At 31.9% G+C, this 16,845-nt stretch overlaps 2 protein-coding genes across 2 annotated transcripts; both read left to right on the forward strand.

The window, feature by feature from the left end:
- The first annotated feature begins 207 nt into the window (after positions 1-207).
- LOC126781363 (uncharacterized) lies at positions 208-7,980 on the forward strand. Its single transcript, XM_050506318.1, has 9 exons — positions 208-457; positions 937-1,325; positions 2,168-2,384; positions 3,861-4,009; positions 5,063-5,254; positions 5,991-6,168; positions 6,659-6,891; positions 7,347-7,544; positions 7,846-7,980. Exons 1-9 carry the CDS (start codon positions 349-351, stop codon positions 7,978-7,980), a joined length of 1,800 nt encoding a protein of 599 aa, XP_050362275.1. The 5' UTR covers positions 208-348.
- Positions 7,981-8,864: 884 nt separating this feature from the next.
- Positions 8,865-16,664, forward strand: LOC126781365 (sodium- and chloride-dependent glycine transporter 1-like). Its single transcript, XM_050506320.1, has 12 exons — positions 8,865-8,988; positions 9,154-9,285; positions 9,854-10,008; positions 10,082-10,146; positions 10,667-10,799; positions 10,900-11,034; positions 11,929-12,032; positions 12,354-12,591; positions 12,709-12,837; positions 15,137-15,337; positions 15,671-15,799; positions 16,487-16,664. The coding sequence occupies exons 1-12, from the start codon at positions 8,865-8,867 to the stop codon at positions 16,619-16,621; spliced, it is 1,680 nt and encodes a 559-aa protein (XP_050362277.1). The 3' UTR covers positions 16,622-16,664.
- The last annotated feature ends 181 nt before the right edge of the window (positions 16,665-16,845 follow it).

Below are 16,845 nucleotides of genomic sequence, written 5' to 3' on the forward strand. Positions count from 1 at the left end.
TTATTTTCAAATAGTGTAATTTTTTTTATACCTACTCGTAGTATAGTTTAAACAAAAACTTTACAAGTTTTATTTTGAGCGCTTTTATAGTAGAATGTTTGAGACAAAAAAGGTTTTACTTCTGTCATGTGTATCTAATGAGGCAACTATTTAAAACTGCTTGTCATGAAAAATCTCTTGCATTAAGAAGTGTACAAAACGTGACAATATTTTCTTTTATGACATATTTATGTCAAACATTTCATATATTCATTTCAAGATATTAATTCAATTACTTCTAATTTCAACATTTTACTGAAATTGCTAAAGTATTGTTATTATTAATACCTATATCGGTGTTAAAACACTATGTCACCTAAGACCAAAGACACTGCAACGAAAAAACCACTCCTCCAAGTCTTACGACCTAGTATTAGTAATTCTAGCCTAAACTATATTCCGGAAGATGTTATAGAAGGTATGGATTTTTCAATTGTATGTTTAACGTCTCTACTGTAATAAAAAAGGTTAATTATGTGTAAATTACATTCGCATTTTATTTCTGCCCAAAAAAATAATAATTTTCTGAACAACGAGCCTTTTTAAGTATACATATAGGAATAATTAATAAAAATAGTTTTATAAAAATACTATTTCACATTTATTTCTTGTTTTTTTTTTATATAAATGATATAAATTATAATTTTGCAGTAATATTTGATCTATGTCCATTGTGATGTTAAATGTAGTTACATATTTTAGTCTGTATGTTAATAAATGTTTTTATTTTTATACTAGTGACTTAGTGCTTACTTTGTTGGTGTTCTATTTATAAATATTAATAAAAACTACAATATGTGTGTTTTGTGCTTCAAAGAGAAAACTCAATGTGATATAAAATGTATGTTTCTATGTAAAATAAAACAGTAGGAAGTAATGAGTAAAATTTTAAAATAGGTTTTCAAGAAAGAATCGAAACTGGTATATCTTGGACAATAGCAGAAGAAGCAGCTCGATACCATAGACAAAAATATAATAATAAACAAATTCCTAAACTTACATTTTCAAAAGCATTACAAAATAAAATAAAAAAGAGTGTCCTTAATGGATTTCTTGATAAGGATTCTAACTTTACTCTTAATGAACAATGGGAAATATTACTCCCGATAGCTTTATGGGATAACGAAAAATTTTCAAACAATGAAAGAAAAGAATGTTTTAAGAATAACAATTCATTAACTGATAATATGATTGACTTGATAAAGACCGCCGTGCGACGTGATGACCGAGAAATACTTAAATTGAATTTGAAAATGGTCAGTGTGTTGAGAGTGAACGATTGTGAGGTACGTTGAGAAAGTATGATTTATGATATCCTGAGTTTAATTGATTACGATCGTAAACCTAATCATTACATATTTTTATCGTTTGGAATGTATTTGATTTTTACCCTATTATGATATTGATTATAGATTGGATTTGATTAATTACGCAGATTCATACTATTTTTTTATAGAAAAAAATAATTTCTATTTGTTTATTCTAATTAAAGTATTATTCATTGATTTCGAATAATTTTACCTGATCTTGTTGATCCGAACAAAGTATCCATTTATTCAGAAATTTGATTTATATAAATAATTGAAAGCAACTTTTAACAAATACCTAACCCACTGTAAACCCACAATCGATGGGCTTGATAGATTTAGCTTCGATTTAACGATTCCCTTTAGCTTGACACGTAAGGTTATATCAGTAATTGACTCTATATATATATAGTCGTAGTATGTTGTGACTGCTTCGTTAATCTAGTAGTTTTTCTGTCGAAAGTACTCAATAGCAGCTCGGAGTTTGGAAGTTAGAAGTGTGTACACTCCCGTGCTTCGGAAAGCACGTAAAGCCATTGGTCCTGCGACTGAACTCTCTCCGGTCGTTTCGGATTGCCGTCCCATCGGATTATGAAAGTTAGGGTATGGAGAGTGCACCTGTGTTTGCGCACACACTTGTGCATTATAATATGTCCTGCGCAGTTGGCTAATCTCTCCTGATATTGGCCGCCGTTGCCGAGATCTGGAGGATATTATTACTACATAGTAGTATAATATATGTATATACATAGTAACAGTATAAAAATAGCTCTGCATTTAATTCATTTAATTTTATAAATATATTATATACTTCTTTATAGATGACAGACTTTAATGAATCTTTGCTACAGTTTACAAAATTATCAACTTTAAATCTTTGTGGCAACTATATAGCTGAGGTTGACACGAATTGCCTTCCACGGGGATTACGAATACTCGAATTACAGAATAATCGCATCAGTAACGTGGAGATATTCGTTGAACAATTGCCGTCTAATTTGATTTATTTAGGACTCGCCAGGAACATACTCACCAATGGTTTGTCAATGAGCATCTTAATTTTATAGTATAAACTAAGTAATTGTTATGGATGGGAAAACAAGCTTGTTTATTTGTTACACATTCATATCTTAACTTTTTTTTAATGCTGGAAAAACGCATTACGCGTTTCCCCCACGGGAACAGTGGGGGGGTATGTGGGTCCAAGGCGCCGAGTGCATCCCGAACATCGGAATCTCCACTAAAAAACCGGCGGTAGCCTTTCCGTCTTAATGAGGAGCGCCACGGGATCGCTTTCGCGTGCTACCGTGGCGCTCTGCAATTCATGTCTTAACTGCTCAACTTTCGCATACCTATACGTTGTCAAGTATACAAAAAAAGAAATACTAGCAGTAATACTAACTCACTTATGGGCAAAACCTCAGGCGGAAACTATATTTCTATAAATAAATTATAAATATTTTACTTAAAACGTATTTTGTAATTTAATTTAGTTTTAACATCCAAAATAGACCTGAATAATTTGATTTGTAACAAGAGAAATAAAAAATACCAGAAACCAAAATATATGATCATTTAGATTAGATTGGGAGCCTTCGAATTCAAAATACGTATATTTTTTTCAAGTTTTAAAATCTCTGTATCTCTAAAGTGTTATAAATTGACATTTTACAAGATTATATTAGATTATTAAATGTAAGCATTACCAGTTCGGGATGTAGTCTCTAATATGTTTTAGTAAGAGTCATCGGTCAAAATAAACAGCTTTATAGATAGATCTCCATATTAGTATAGAAGTATAACATGCTTACTGAATTAATTGAAATACTGAAAGAATTTGAATTATTATGTAATGGAAAACATTTCTCATTAAATAGTAATAAACATTTATTTTTATTTTATTTAATAATTCAAAGTTAAAACCTAATTTAAGATGTTACGTTATTAGTAACTAACGATACTGGTAAATGAACCCTTCAAATTGCTTCAAACATGGAATGGTACACACCCAGCTAAGCCTAAAGCTGGCAATGTTTATGTCTCTACATTCCTTACAATCTAGTTTATTTAAACTTATGCTTAAAATAGCTACTATAAAAAGTAAATTATTTTAAATTTAATCAAAACAGTTTTCTCTAATAATTGTACACATTACATTTTTGGTAAACATATCAGCGTTATTATTAAAAATGAATTTATACATCAGTTGATTGCATGAATCTGCTAAGAGTTGATATTATAACTTTGTTTGCTTATAAATACTCATTTGTTTTTAATTTTGTAAATGGTTGGAATCTATTCTGATTAAATGAATAATATATAGGTTTGCTTTGAGGAAACGAACGAAATCAGTAAAATATTAGTTAATACAAATCTAGGACATAAAAAACAAATAGTTGCTTACTTTAACCAGAGTGAATCATACTTACTCATTATTATTAAATTCCATATTCATTTAAAATTGAATAATTTTATTCATAGATTGTGTATATAATTATTCTATATATTTTTTAGATAGCGTAAGTGGGCTATCAAGGCTATCACACAATATAACGGTGTTAGATTTGTCAGACAACGACATCTATGATATAGAAGTGGTACTAAGTGCACTAGCTGTCCTGCCCGGTCTGATCGCTTTACAACTCGCTGGCAACCCGTGCGCTGTATGTTTTCAAGTTTATAATTTTGTATGTAGATGGCGCTGTAAATACATTATCACATTGTTCATTCAATATCAATATAATGTCATATTATTCATTTTTGAACTTAGCTACAAGTTTAATTCTAAATTAAAGATGGCATTATAAGTTTGATCAAAAATTACACGAAGCTTTTTTTGTTCTGCTTTAGTTAAGGTTCTAGAATTTTTAGAAATAACAACGATTACGATTTACTGGTGGTAGGCCTTTTTGCAAACTCGTCTGGGTAGGTCTACGCATCAGATATTCTACAGTGGAAGAGTAGTACTTAGTATTGTTGTGTTCCGGTTTGAAGGGTGAGTGAGCCAGTGTAATTACGGGCACAAGAGACATAACATCTTAGTTCCCAAGGTTGGTAGTGCATTGGCGATGTAAGCGATGGTTAACATTTACCATCAGATAGGCCATATAATTGTCCGCTTACATACTCTATAAAAAAAAGATGATGTTGAAGCACTATCTTTAAAAAAAAATTTCATGACTGTTATCTTTTCTATAAAAAGCGAAAGTAAGTACCTTTGTTACGTTTTCACGTCTTAACTACTCAACCGATCATCATGAAATTACACGTTTATTCAGGGGTGCAGAAAAGGATGTAGGGTAGGTAGGTATATATTGTATATTTTCTACCTCTATTCTGTGGGCCTATACAAAAAGTTGAAACTGTAATTTCCACTTTATTTATCTTTAAATAAAATATAACCTTTTCTCGTAGTTATCTTCAATGACATTGCACACTTTTCTTATTTTGTCTGCGTAGAAGGCCAGGCAGGTACCATATTCACTCAACCTTCAAACCGGAACACAACAGTACTAATTATGATAAGTTGGTGGTAAGGACCCTATCTAACTATTTTATAACATTATTCTCATTATAATTTGATGTTTTGTAAATATTTTTATAGGATTCCTATATATAGGAATACTTACCCAATTATCATTACTTTTGGATCACTTCTAGTATATTGTACTTATATTCTACCGATTTACTCTTTTTAATATTTACGGCCTGTTTAGGTGTGTGCAGCCTACGCCCGTATAACATTAATGCGACTACCAAGATTACAATGGCTAGACTCTCGGGAAATTCTACCAACCGATAGGCCGTTGGAGCCTTTCGAACCTCATCCAGATGATTTACGCTCTGCTTACTTTAATTTTACTGTCTTTCGAGTAATGTCCGTGCCTCAACCCCCTAAGCCTGATAAGGTAAGGAATGGCTAATGTATAAAAAACTAGTAGAAAAAATTGCATTATAGCATACCGAACAAGGAAAACGAGTACAAATAAAATTATGAATATATTGTACATAACACTATCTATCTATAATTACTCTTGCACTGGTGGTAGAGCTTTGTGCAAGCTCGTCTGCGTAGGAACCACCCACTAATCAGATATTCTACCGCAAAACAACAGTATTTGGTACTGTTGTGTTCCGGTTTAAAGGGTAAGTGAGCCAGTGTAATTACATGCACAAGGGACATAACATCTTAGTTCCCAAGGTTAGTGGCGCATTGGTGATGTAAGCGATGGTTAACATTTCTTACAATGCCAATGTCTATGGGCGTTGGTGACCACTTACCATAATCCGACTTCCTATTCTATAAAAACAAAAAACTCTATAAATCCTTAATAAGATAAAAAATAAATAAAATTTAGTTTTTTTATACAGTTATGATATTGTGTCTTCAATGCCTGTATTGTCTTGAATAAAGTTATTCTTACGTTTAGCTTCAACTATCACTTTAATTTTAAAAACATGCATTTTAATGTTTAATAATGTTTATAACGTTTACTGTTTTTTAAAAATATTTTTAATTTGTTAATTAGAAATAAACACACGTGATACTCGCTGGTCTATAGTAATGGCACTCCTGTAACCATTGAGTGTATCATTTGATTTTTTTAATTTAACTTTTTCGTTCCTCTTTTTAAATTATTCCAGGGCGCTATTACAGCTTTTCACGTTGAATTGGAATTGCCTTTATTAGATTCAACGCGACGAAAGTTTTTAATGTTCCGTAATATCGAGTCGCTTGTTGAAATTTTACCACCGCCAGAGGATGAAGAATGGCCATCCGCGGCACCGACTCCCTCATTTGCAGGAAGTAAAATCGCAGTAGGTAAGTTTTATTATTAAGAACGAAAGAATTAGAAGTAGTAGTTGGTGTATTTATATCTAAAAGTTCTACGTCACACATGGAAATCTTTACTTTTTTAATGTAACACGATTCCCTAATAGAAAAATATAGGTATATTAAATATGCGTATTCATAACACTTTGAGTCTTGATTGATTCAAGTTTAAGATGCAGTTCTCCTTTATATTAACAATCGATAGTCTCATTTATCACTCAACACAGAATTTCATGAAAATTTATCTTTCTTACTTTCAGCTTAGATTCGTTTTTTGAATGTTATATATGACGTATTCTTTTATTTAAATCATAAAGATGACTGATCTCTTCGATGTCTTTAATCTTTAATGGTTGGAAACGTGGTCCAACGTCATTTTTAACATTATGACTAATAGCAAATCACTAAAAATATCGAAGCTATTTTTACAGTTATCGATATATCTCTTATATGAATATGATTTTCTTTATTATTTTAGAATCATCAAAATTACGAGCGTCTGCATCATATTACGAACCGGACATCTATAATCATTTGATGGCAAAGAACTCTCGTGAAATCTGCCATTTCACAGTTTTCGAGAGTAATCGTGTCCAGTGGAACAAGATAATGAATTTCCAAGAACCAACTATTAAAATATTTTGTCCGAATCTTTTTGCTTTGAGAGATACATTCCGCACGGTCATTACCGTTAGACTTGTGTACACGGTGGTGAGTTTATCATTAACAATAAGCAAATAATTGAAAAATTATGATATGTTTTATTGCGTGTATTTATAATGGTTTTGATTCAATATATTTTTCTTGTCAACGTTATCATCGGCTTGCACTTTTTACTGTAATTATTTCTTCAAAACATGATTTTCTATCTTAATAACTTTAGTAAAACGAGTAAGTATACGCTTTTATTTATGTAGATAAATAAAAGTACTGACGCGACTACTCATAGTCTTTCTTGGTCAGATTACAAAAAGCTCTGATCGTAGTTTTGCAATATATTCGAAAATAGTAAAACATTACTTATTTTCCTATATTTGTCTGTTTAATGGTTCGCCCCTCGTTAACGCAGCTATGGAACAAAGGCATTTACTTTTTTTTCTTTCATTCAAATTCGATCGTTTATAGACTAACAGAAAATTAATGAATACAATATAAGTTTCCAAAAGACAGTTATGGGTAAACAAAGTAAGCCAGATAAGAAAAGCGCGCTGTCTCTAAGAGCTCCGGGAGAACAGCGAGTCACACTGGCTTCCATCAAATGCGTGCTCAAGCGGCCGGACTGGAGCCAACCCTCTCAACACTTCCATTGGGACGACACACTGATCACAGACGAAGCTATCCATTGGGGAGATGGTGACCTTTCTGTAATTGTTCTGTACTTTTCAGTGTATAATGATATAAATACCTACGTCAATACTTTTTTCAATAAACAACAATCGATTTATAATTCATATTTAAAACTTATTTTATTTTATTTTAGTTTTTATGCTGATAAAAAATTATTATTATTTCTTATTTAATTTCTATCAATATTTACATTTAATTAAAAAAAGAGTAATGATCGTTCTTTTTTCTATATTTTATAATTTTTTTTTGCTTTAGATTTGACATAACACACACGTTGCATTTTTAATAAAACAATATATTTAGTTAATTGTTACACAGGTATTACAGTATACTCTAGCAGCCGTGAAGACGCCTAAAGGTAAACCAGATTCAGATCCCGGTTCGACCAAACAGTTTCCACCAGAAAACCTAACCTGCCACTTTGGATTTGGAATAGAAACTTTACGAATATAAAATGTTTGTATGTTGCATGAATCTTAATAAAATTTTCAAGAGTGTATACAAGTTTTAACTTTTTTTCTTCAGTCCTAATTATAATATATATTTTATAACCGTCCCATTGCTACCAATTTCATGCTATTCCATTCTTCGTCTATCATTGCTATTCTGGTATGTAGAATTTACCTTGAAGTTGTGTCTCGTGTCTAGTTATAGGCCGCAGATTCTGAGGGCCTATTTAGAAAATAAAGTTATTGGTTTTTTTTCTTTCGAAAATTTCTCAGTAGCAGCACGGAGTCTGGAAGTTAGAATTGTGTACACTCCAATGCCTGGGAAAGGATGTGAAGCCGTTGGTCCTGCGCCTGAACTTTCCGGTCGTGTCAGATTAGTCGTCCACAAGATTATGAGAGTGAGGCAATAGAAATTGCACCTATGTTTCCGCACATACTTGTGTACTATAATATGTTCTGCGTAGTTGGCTTGTATCCCTTGAGATGGTCGCCGTGGCCGAAATCGGTCAGAAGGTCATCATGATCAACATGAGGTATTAGCAAGATGCGCTTAAGACTTGTTCACACTCTGATGTTTAGACGAAAAATAAATAAATTTAACTTAGTAATTAAATGGTTTTGAACAACCAATAAATTCACTCTAATATAATTGTTGTTTTAACTTAGCGCTTCACTCTGCTTAATACTCAAATAATACGGACGACAAGTATCTAAGCAATAGAGCTTGACACCTCAGGTTGTAAGTTCGGTTTGGCTACGTAGCTGTAAGGTCACTGACAACGATTCGACTTTATAGAATTGATATTTTAAATAGATAAATGGACATATCCTCAATTCGAACAATCGGTCTAATCTTGTTAGAGCCATATATAGTTTAGTTTATTTTGAATGGCGGGAGCAGCGCACGAACGCTGGGGTAGCCAGCTTGAATACTTGTTATCATGTCTAGGGTATGCAGTCGGCATAGGAAACTTGTGGCGATTTCCTTACCTATGTTATAGGAATGGAGGAGGTAAGTTGATTTAAAAATATTAAAAAATAATCTTCAAAAACCAAACCTTACAAGATAACACTTATAAAATAATATCGAAGTATATTTTGGTACGTCTATTCTAAGACGTACGATAAGTTAACTGCATTCAATTATTTAAGTTTATTTGCGATTATAATATTTCAGGCGCATTCCTCATCCCATACTTGTTGACGCTTGTAACATGTGGTATTCCACTTGTTTATTTAGAGACTCTCCTTGGGCAATTTGCGAGTGCAGGATGCATTTCAGTATTCAACATAAATCCATTGTTCAAAGGTATTTACATAATTACATTTATTTTTATTTTTTTTAATATATGAATATAATAACTAAGTTATTGAAAACAAACTTTGTTCATGAGCATCTTCATAAAAATCCTTTATTTATTGTTTTATACAATGAGTAAATGAGATCCTCAAGAAAGACTAGCCAAGTGCGCGACCTATTATAATGCACAAATGGGTGTGTACAAACACAAGTACACTCTCTATTCAATCATCTCTCATAATCCGATAACAAAGAAAGAACGAAAAGAGACCAAACATTGTATAAATGGGTTTACGTGCTTTTCGAGAACGGGTGTATCACCACTACCACCACTTCGAGGCTCCTGCCTGCTGTTGGCCTGGGAATTGCTCGACAAAAACCCCCAATATTTTATTGGCCTGAACCGGGGTTTGAACCTAGGACCTCGGTACCTGCAGCCTTATAACTATTCGTTTGAATTATAATGACTAACGAGTTATAATGACAAACGACCAATTTCGTACTCTATAAACAAAAATCATTGACAAAACAATCACATAAATTTCCTAGTAGTATATTAACATTTCAACATTTACAGGAGCCGGCTACGCTGCGATTATTTTAAATGTAATAGCTATTATTTACTTCGCATCAATAATGTCATATCCAATATTATATATATATCATTCCTTCAGTTCGCCGCTGCCTTGGCAAAGTTGTGGTAATTCTTGGAATACTGAAAAGTGTCTAGAGGTATATTTAGAAAATAATGTATACAGAATATGTTTATAGTTGCTATGTTATTATATTCCTTATGAATTTACAGATTACTGGAAATTACAGCTTAATAGCAAACAGATCAGTCACAACGCCAGAAGATGAATTCTTCCAGTAAGATCTTTGATATCATAATATCTATTTTAATCTGTTGTAATTTAATTTAGTATTTTAATCTGTCTAGTAAAAGTTATTCAGTCACCTTAACCTGTATTTCAAATATATTGATTATAATTTAATAATTTTAGAAAAAATAAGAGATTCTATCTTAATTTAAATGTATTATATATAAGTAAATTAAATGTGCATTTTTTGATAACTACTCTGACCTCACATCTGTTTTCAAGATTGAGATACACATTTTATATACACCTTATTATACTTAGCAGAAATAAAATAGATACAAAAAACTGTCAAAGAGAACTTAGTATGCATGGCAATGGCATGCATACCAATTAAAGTGATTTCTTCCACATTTTTAAGAAAGCAAACATAATTTGAATAAATAAGAAGTTAACAAAAAAGTTTATAATATATATTATATATACAGTTTATTATTTTTATATATCAAGTGGAAATCCATTTAAAAATAAAGAAAGTAATTAATGAAATTGTTATCAATATTTAATTTCAGTATACGCTTATTAAACATGTCATCCGGTATTACCCATATCGGAGGTATAGTATGGCCTATATTCTGGTGCAATGTGATCTGCTGGGTAATAGTCTATCTCTGCATTTGTAACGGAGTTAAAAGCGTTGGAAAGGTAAACTTGCAAGATATCTGAGAATAACTTTTATTGGAATATTGCCAGTGACATTCTTTTCCTAAAAGTAAACTTCTCGTAATCCTATTTATGTCCACAGATCGTATACTTCACAGTTATATTTCCGTATGTAGTGCTTTGCGCCTTATTCATTCGTGGCATAACGTTGCCAGGCGCTTGGCAGGGTATACTCTACTTTGTTCTTCCGGATTGGAATCAATTGACGAAACCGAAGGTAATTTAAGCCATTAATCACTTTACAGTAACAGCCTGTAAATGTCCCACTGCTGGGCTAAGGCCTCCTCTCCCTTTTTTTTTTTTTTTTTTTTTTTTTTAATCACTTTAATCGGTTTAAAATCAAAATAAATTTTACAAAGAACATTTTACTTAATCACTTTTGAATATGTTTGATCTCCAAAACAAACAAATTTTTGATACCAAAATGCAGGTTTTTTTATTTGTTCCTTAATTTCTGTCAACAAATTTCATGAGTCTAATGTTTTATGCGTACAAAAAAATACAAAATCTTTTTGTATCAATTGTGTTAATATTATTTTTCTATATTCGTACGACATACAATTAATTAAAATCACCAACATAAATAAGAGTCTTTTAGGGCTAATAGTAATTCACAATGAAATAATAAGGCGAACAGACAGCTTTATCATTTTTTATAACATACAAGAATATTCAACTTAAAAACTCTTTTTGTTCTAACAATAATACAAAAGTTATAGCCTGTAAATGCCCACAGCTGGGCTAAAGGCCTGCTCTCCCTTTTTTGAGGAGAAGGTTTGGAGCTTATTCCACCATGCTGCTCCAGTGCGGGTTGTTGGAATACACATGTGAAATACAATTTCAGTGAAATTAGACACATGCAGGTTTCTTCACGATGTTTTCCTTCATCGTAAAGCACGAGATGAATTATAATCACAAATTAAGCACATGAAAATTCAGTGGTGCTTGCCCAGGTCATCGGTTAAGATTCACGCGTTCTTACCACTGGGCCATCTCGGCTTTTACAAATATAATAAAATCAAATGTCTGATTTAAGCTTATTTAAATGTATTTGTTTCATAAAATATATATTAAATAAATTATGCATATTGTATATTTCCCATACTTCTAGGTTTGGGCTGATGCAGCTACTCAGATATTCTACTCTCTTGGTCCCGGCTGGGGTGGACTTGTCAGCATGGCAAGTTTCAACAGATTTCACTATGATAATTTACGGTTTGTTAACATATATTTTATTAACTTGCTGTTACGAAGTTAGTTAGTATGTTCATTATTCGAAAGACCATATTTTAAAAATGTCTGTTATTAGGAAGTCTAAAGAATTAGATCAACATATCTTTTAAAATTAAATTTATTTGGTGTATTCCAATATGATAACTTGTGGACGTTTTTAAGTCGCAAATCTTGATCATATCATAGTATTTTTTATAATAAAATAACAACATAAAAAGTAGACGGAAATGATCCCTCATGAAATGAGATAATATGTATTGTCAACAATCAACAATTTATCAAAAGCAAATATCATTTTTCTAGGTCTTCGATCATAATACCGCTTGTAAATAGCGGTACAAGTATATGGGCGGGATTTGTCGTATTTTCTGTCCTTGGGTTTGCTGCAGAGCGTGCGGGAGTCCCCGTAGGACAAGTAGCATCTGCTGGTCCCGGATTGGCTTTCATCACTTATCCAACTGCTGTGTCAATGATGCCTGCACCTAACTTCTGGGCCATTACATTCTTTGTTATGCTGTTCTTTCTCGGTATTGATACCATGGTAAGCTTATAGTTACAATGTAATTTAATTAAAAAGCAACTTTATGCTCCTTTAAATAAGTATCTTTTTAGTTAATTGAGAATAATGTATTTATGTTAATCTAAGTGCTGTTTACAGTTTGTTACAATTGAATCAATCATCGCCGGCCTCTTGGACGAGTTTACGCAATTGCGCAAACGTAAAAAGCTCGTCACATTTCTGACATGTTTGATCCTGTTTAGTCTTTCAATCATCTGTAATACTGAGGTTAGTCGAAATTAAATCATACTTACACATAACTATATTTACATTGTATACATAAAATGACCATGACTATAAACTATTTTGAAGTTGGTACCATAATTTTCGAACTTGATTATTTAGAAACTATTTTTTTTTTTTTTGTCGAATAGGAAGGTGGACGAGCATATGGGCCACCTGATGGTAAGTGGTCACCAAATGCCCTAAGACATTGGCATTGTAAGAAATGTCAACCATCGCTTATAGCCAATGCGCCACCAACCTTGGGAACTAAGATTTTATGTCCCTTGTGCCTGTAATTACACTGGCTCACTCACCCTTCAAACCGGAACACAACAATATCAAGTATTGCTGTTTTGCGGTAGAATATCTGATTAGTGGGTGGTACCTACCCAGACGAGCTTGCACAAAGCCCTACCACCACTATACTATGATACAAAACAAAAGCTATGCGTTAATTTAAATATTTTTTCAACGACTAAGATACAACAACGGAGTAAACACGAATAATAATAATTATGTAGGTATTAATGATAATATCATGCTCGTATTATTAATATCATGTAAGGACATATATGGCACGTGAAAACTCATGTTTGGATCCGTGATCGTCTGTTAAGACGTGTCATCCACTTTTTTTTTACACTTGCAGAATCACCCGATCCTTCACCTTCTATACACCCGATAAATACTTAATCGTATACTTTTTACATAACATACATGTTGATAGGGCTTTGTCAAGCCCGTCTGGGTAAGTGCCACTCACTCATCAGATATTCTACCGCGAAACGGCAATTTTGTGTTCCGTTTTGAAGGGCGAGTGACAGTCAAAAGGGCCAAAACAAAAGTTTCCAAGGTGGCACAGTGGCGATGATTCTTACAGCGCCATCAGATGTCCCATTTAGCCGTCTACCTACCTATTTAAAAAAAAATACATAAATATGCACAATAACTAGCTGGTATACAGTTAGCCAGATTATTTAGTATGCCTGTGCTACTTCTTAAGGTCGTAGCATAAAGTTACGTATACAGGAAATATAACCCGCTATCTAACGCAAATCGGACTATTAATTTCCGTTATTAGCACGTTCTAATACACACTCCCAGCTTTATAATAGTGTTTACTATGGCATAATAATAAGTTAATCAGTTATCTTACTTACATTTATAAATAATTTTTTGTGATTTATTCTCTCCCTGTAATCATTTATCGGAATTGAAACGTAACCAACTTTATTAAGTTATTACAACACCCACTATGAATTAATTAATCGTTATACAATTGTAGCTTAACAATTCGCTGTTTTGTTCGATCGTAAAGTTTCCGTTTTTGTTTCCGCTAAGGGTGAATGACCTTATTCACGCTATGGGGTGAAACTGTTTATAGTAACGACTATAGATGCATATTTGCATGCTATTGTAGATAATTGGATAGATAATTTTAAATTGTTTACAGACTTCTTTAATACGAATTTAAAAATATAAAGCAAATACGTATTAGTAATCGTTTTGAAAACAACTAAGAACAATTACTTTTATAAAAATGAGAGTAGGTATATAATTTAAATTTTATTTATTTTTATAAAAAAAACTAATAAAATTTCTCGATAAACATAAAATGTACTTAATGTAATTTTATGCACTTTTTTGCGACCATACCAATTTTTTTTGTTATTTTTTTTAATGTGTGAAACAATGCATCCCTCAAGTTCAGCAACTTCTCAATCAATCAAGTAATTTATAAATGTAAAAAATATAAGATAAGAACACATATAAAAAAATAACTATGATGAATTCAAGGAATGAGTGCATTTATATCGCCAATATGGACAAACAGGTTTCCATATATACAGGTTATAGATCGAATATAACCATCGACGAACTGTCATTTCACGTCCATGCGATCAATCAGACTATTCCAATTCGATTCCATCGTTTTAAATTGGAAACGATTTAAAACGATAAATTTTCACTTTTGAGTATTATTTATGGTACGGTATGGTGCTACTAGGGTGAGATTCTTTTCGAAAATAATTTCCATATTTTAAGAGGGCCTCAACCCGTGTAGAATTCCAGAGTATGTTTATCTATGTATAAAGATACTAAGCCAAATTAGGAGCATATATACTTAAGTATTTTTCATTCTGGAGACAATATAATTATTGTTGGATTTAAATTGGCAATACTTGTTAACATTGGAGACATCTATGTAATTGCAATATTTATCTACATTTAAAATAAAATTCAATACAAATGACTATAAATTAAACAAAACAAAAGCTAAATTTTTTGGTCTCAATTGCAGGGCGGCTTACACGTAATTGGACTTTTAGACGCTCATGTAGCAATAGCATGCGTGCCCGTTGTATGTGGTCTTGAGCTTATAGGTGCCGTTTACACCTATGGACCTAAAAAATTAACCATAGACGTTCTATTTATGACAGGTAGACATTTAAAACCGATGTGGATTACTTTATGGAGATACATAATACCTGTGTTACTTCTGGTAAGAATTTATAATAAAATATAATTAATAAATTTAGTTTTCTCTTAACGGTTTTGGCTAACACTAATTACTAATCACTTTATTATTATAAGATAATAACTCAAACTACAATAAATTAAAATCTACTTTATTCACTCAAACTAACGAACACTTTTGTATTGTAATTTTACAATAGTGTAAATATGAAATGTAAAATTTTCTTTATTTATATTTTCTTTAGTAAATATAAATGGGCATTTAGAAATATGTGTATTTAAAAAAAATACTAAATCAATTTCTTTTTTTTTACATTAACGAATACTAGTACACCTTCGTTTCTTTTAATATTTACAGATAATAGCAACGTACTCTTTACGGGACGCTTCAGGCTGGGCGGGTTGGACCGTAGCACTTGTTTCTGTAATCTGCGTGCCGATTCATGCGACTAAAACACTCTGTTTGGCAAAAGGATCCTTTAAACAGGTCTTTAAGAGTCTACTATAAGCTTAATTCAGACTAAAATAAAAACTTAGTAACAAGAGCTAACAATGTAGCGTTTTAAAGAAAGATTGCTAATAATAAAAGAAAAGAATCAACGATGCTTTTAAAAGAAAGGGAGGTAGTAATATTTAAAATATATACTATGTTTTTCAAAAACATGCTACGTGACTAAATATATAACAATATATTTTTAAACACAATTTCTTTTTTTCCATATTTATGTAAATATATTTCACTTGGACAATGTACAATATAAGTTTAGAATGTAGTAATTGGGATATTCTTGGGCATATAAAATATCCCTGTGTTCTGGGCCAGATTTCCCTATAACTATTCTTTGGATGAAACTTGGTAAGTTTGTTTTAGTATAGAGGGCACTAGCCCTCGTTGAAACCACATACATCAAAGTAATCACATAAAAAATCCCGTATGGAGATTCTGATTATTAAAAGTTTCCTGGAGTATCAAATCGGCCTCGGCATATGTTAAGGTGGCTTCCCACGCTGATATTACGGACGGATGCCGACCAGTCCGCACGCTGAGACTGCGGTTCGATACGAGATCCGTAGTGGTAGCGATACGTTCTCTTTCAATTTGCAATTCGAAATGACAAAATGGCTTCGAATCTCAAGACCGAAGAAACTTATTAATATAATATTCAACTTTCAGAGATTACGTGAAAGTTGTAAACCGAGTAGTGATTGGGGACCGGTCGAACCTGAGATACGAGAAAAATGGAAATGTTTTCATAATGATCGCATCATATCCAAAACATCTATAAAACTATCTGAAAATAACATATGATATCAAGTATATGTATATATATTATATATGCAAGTTTTAAATACAATGATGACAAATGAATGTGGGTTTTATTATTTATGTAATAAGTTTTTGTAATTAATGTTTCTTTCACACAGTAGGCACTTACAAACGAATAATGTGCGTGTGTGGATTGAGACCTTTATAAATACTTTATAACTAGCATAAAAAATAAATGTATAATGTAAACTAGATGTTTGGTGCGG

Source organism: Nymphalis io, chromosome 3 (genome assembly GCF_905147045.1).
Source record: "Nymphalis io chromosome 3, ilAglIoxx1.1, whole genome shotgun sequence".
Classification (NCBI taxonomy): domain Eukaryota; kingdom Metazoa; phylum Arthropoda; class Insecta; order Lepidoptera; family Nymphalidae; genus Nymphalis; species Nymphalis io.

Bases quoted from the DNA above. Each gene is read 5' to 3' on its own strand.
- LOC126781365 (XM_050506320.1), top strand. From the start codon at position 8,865: ATGGCGGGAGCAGCGCACGAACGCTGGGGTAGCCAGCTTGAATACTTG. The intron at 10,800-10,899 runs GTAAACTTGCAA...TTATGTCCACAG, and splicing joins GAGTTAAAAGCGTTGGAAAG to ATCGTATACTTCACAGTTAT. The intron at 12,838-15,136 runs GTTAGTCGAAAT...TCTCAATTGCAG, and splicing joins CAATCATCTGTAATACTGAG to GGCGGCTTACACGTAATTGG.
- LOC126781363 (XM_050506318.1), top strand. From the start codon at position 349: ATGTCACCTAAGACCAAAGACACTGCAACGAAAAAACCACTCCTCCAA. The intron at 458-936 runs GTATGGATTTTT...ATTTTAAAATAG, and splicing joins TCCGGAAGATGTTATAGAAG to GTTTTCAAGAAAGAATCGAA. The intron at 6,169-6,658 runs GTAAGTTTTATT...TTATTATTTTAG, and splicing joins AGGAAGTAAAATCGCAGTAG to AATCATCAAAATTACGAGCG.